Source organism: Aegilops tauschii, chromosome 7, assembly GCF_002575655.3.
Source record: "Aegilops tauschii subsp. strangulata cultivar AL8/78 chromosome 7, Aet v6.0, whole genome shotgun sequence".
In the NCBI taxonomy this organism is placed as follows: domain Eukaryota; kingdom Viridiplantae; phylum Streptophyta; class Magnoliopsida; order Poales; family Poaceae; genus Aegilops; species Aegilops tauschii.
Genome location: NC_053041.3, coordinates 396,487,090 through 396,490,097, shown reverse-complemented (window position 1 = coordinate 396,490,097; position 3,008 = coordinate 396,487,090). Strand labels below are relative to the sequence as shown.

At 44.3% G+C, this 3,008-nt stretch overlaps 1 protein-coding gene across 1 annotated transcript; it reads left to right on the top strand.

Annotated features, from left to right (window-relative positions):
* Positions 1-415: 415 nt before the first annotated feature.
* On the top strand, positions 416-2,427 carry LOC109753101 (BTB/POZ and MATH domain-containing protein 2). Its single transcript, XM_020312032.4, has 2 exons — positions 416-652; positions 1,073-2,427. The coding sequence occupies exon 2, from the start codon at positions 1,102-1,104 to the stop codon at positions 2,173-2,175; it is 1,074 nt and encodes a 357-aa protein (XP_020167621.1). The 5' UTR covers positions 416-652; positions 1,073-1,101; the 3' UTR covers positions 2,176-2,427.
* The last annotated feature ends 581 nt before the right edge of the window (positions 2,428-3,008 follow it).

Below are 3,008 nucleotides of genomic sequence, written 5' to 3'. Positions count from 1 at the left end.
TCCCTCCGTACCGGTGCATTAGGCACATTACGAAAGTCAAATGATCCCAAATTCTTTGGCGCGATGCATTAACGCTCATCTTGTTTCTTATTTCTTAACATAAATAAAGGAATCAACCAGTAAAAGATGTGGGGCGTGTATGCTTTCAATGAATTTTTAGACTACCTAACACGACATGCATTAGTCAGCTTATTGTATGCAATAGTATTAATTAGCAAATAAACATTTAGTTCTCTCATTTTCCCCTTCGCCTTGGTCACGTGCACAACCTAGATAACTAATGCACTGATAAGGAGGGAGTAAATGAAATTGATTGTTTATTTTGACACACCAACTTCAGGTTCACCCGTTGCCGTCTGAATTCATCTTTCATGTAGAGAATTTAACCCCTAGAGTTTCCTAAAAAAAAAAGAATGTAACCCCCGGAGTAAAAGGGGCAAGGGTAAATGTGTAAAATGCAATAGGCAAAATAAAATGGTCGGGCGAAGCACCGAATCATTCCCCTCACCCCCACACCGGCCGCCTCTCCTCCACTTGCCCAGAACCCTAACCCCCATGGATCCCCAGAAAAACGCATTCTCTAGATTTGCCACACCCGCCAGCAACATTTGACGCGACGGAATTGCCGGACGGGACGACGGCGCCTCCAGAGGTATGCCTACTCTCCATCGCTCGCCACCTAGACTCTTCATTGTTTATCGCTGCTGTCTGATCCTCGTGGTAACATTTGTTGAAATGGAAAAATAAGAAGAAGAGAGGGTGGTGGTGTACCTATGTTGCCTCAATCTTAAGTCCATCGACTTATCTTGCTTATTTTTTGGATGATTGAATCAGTTTCGTGTCCATTATTGATTCCAGTTAGGACGGCTATTGGGGTTTCTTCGGTGTGGATCAAGTGTCGGTCCTGTTGATCCATTCATTGATTCACGATTTTTTCCCTTCTTTATTTCTATACTGGAATTTGCATTTTTTTAGTTGTATGGATCCGTATGGGTGTGAATCAAAGAGATGAATGTGCGGCCGATTGCTTGTAGATATACTACTAACACATATACTTGTGCAAATGTTGCAGGAACTGCACATCACAGCAAGCAAAGAGCAATGGCGTCAACCACCGAATCGGCATGCACAACTCAGACGGTGCAAGGCACACATCGGTTCCAGATATGTCAGTTCAGTTATGGGAATGTTGGTGATGAGGATTACATCCGCTCCGGCACCTTCAGGGTGGGGGGATTCGACTGGGTTATTGTATACTGCCCGGACGCTGATGGCGATGATGGGGTGGAATACATATCAGTTTATCTGGAGTTGATGAGCAAGTATGCGGAGGCGTTGGCGTTCGTAGACCTGAGACTGATCAACCAAGTCACTGGAGATGCGTGTACAATATATGCAGAGAACAGGGTGCCGAATCAGTTCAAGTCTACCAGCTTCGAAGAGGCTTCCTGGGGGCGTGAAAAATTTATCAGTAAACGTGCTTTGAAAGATTCAGGGTATATCCGAGATAACCGCCTTGTTATTGAGTGTGTCGTTACTGTGGTACACGAACTAAGGGTGTCTGAAAACAAAGCATCCTGCGAAATTGAAGTCCCTCCCCCAAATGCATTAGAGCATTTTGGCAAGATGCTGAAGGATAAGTCCAGAGCAGATGTGACCTTCAAAGTTGGAGGAGAAATGTTTCCTGCCCACAGGGCAGTGCTCTCTGCCAGGTCGCCAGTTTTCAAAGCGCAGCTAAGTGAACCCATGAAGGAGAACAAGATGCGGCACATAACCGTTGATCGCATGGAACCGGTGGTTTTCGAGGCTCTGCTCCATTTCGTTTACACTGATTCCTTGCCTACAATGGATGATCTTGACAGATCTGAAAGAAATGCCGTGGTCCAGCATCTATTTGCAGCAGCGGAGCAATATGGTCTAGAGAGGTTGAAGCTTATGTGTGAACGCATCTTGTGCCTGAACCTTGATGTTGATAATGTGGCTGTTGTACTGCGTCTAGTTGATCGATACGACTGCCAGAAGCTCAAAGAAGCCTGTGTCGACTTTTTGGTTCCTTCAGAGAGAATCGATGCTGTTGTGGCAAGCCGAGAATACGAGTCAATAAAGTTGGTTTCTCCCTCTCCATTAGCCGATTTGTGGGAGAAGAATACTCGTCCCCCCAAACGTTCCTTTTAGAACATGTGTAAGCTTGGAGGAGAAGCAAGTTCAGTCAGCAGATGTGTTATGAGTACTTCTGTCAACAAAACCACTTGTATTGGTGATCGTAATTCCACCAGTAGAGTATTATGCTTATCCAGGCCCTAAGTGTCTCTGCCCCGGAAAAAAAACCTGCTGATGTCTCTTTAGTCTTTTGGTTGAAACTGTTAGTGATATGTTGCCCATGCATGTTTAAGCGTGTAACTGGAATACGTAGGTCTCTTTTAATTCTGCCTATCTTGTCAATGTTTTGGACCAACTACTTTGGCCCTTTGCTCTGATTCGCAACTTGGGGAGAGGTGGATTTAGTTCACGGTCGATCTCACACATGTGAGAAGTGATAATCCTTGTGACCCAGGAGATTTGCTAGTATGTGGTAGTGCTGAACTGATGACTGTTCAGTTCCTATTGTCATCTGCATGTTGCAAATACTTTTGTTGTTGGGCTGTTTCGTGGCATCCTTTTTGTTGGATATAGGCCTCCTTGATTTGTAGGAATTTTGTAGGTATTCTATGGGATAGAGTTTTCAAAGGAAAAGTTCCTTTCTAGACCTTTGGTATGTAGGAACGGAGGAATCAACCCTTCACATTTCAAAGAAAAACAAATATTAGCCTAGACTCAATAAAAAAATTCCTATCAAACGTCATCTTAATTCCTATGGTATTTCTATCCTATGAACCAAAAGAGGCCTAAAGGGTGGATAATGTGAACTTGTGTTAGAACATTTACAACCGGACTTGGCAAATCTGATCCCTCAAACGACCGCGGACGTGCCCCGGGGACAGTGGCCGGTCACGCCTCAAATATTTGAT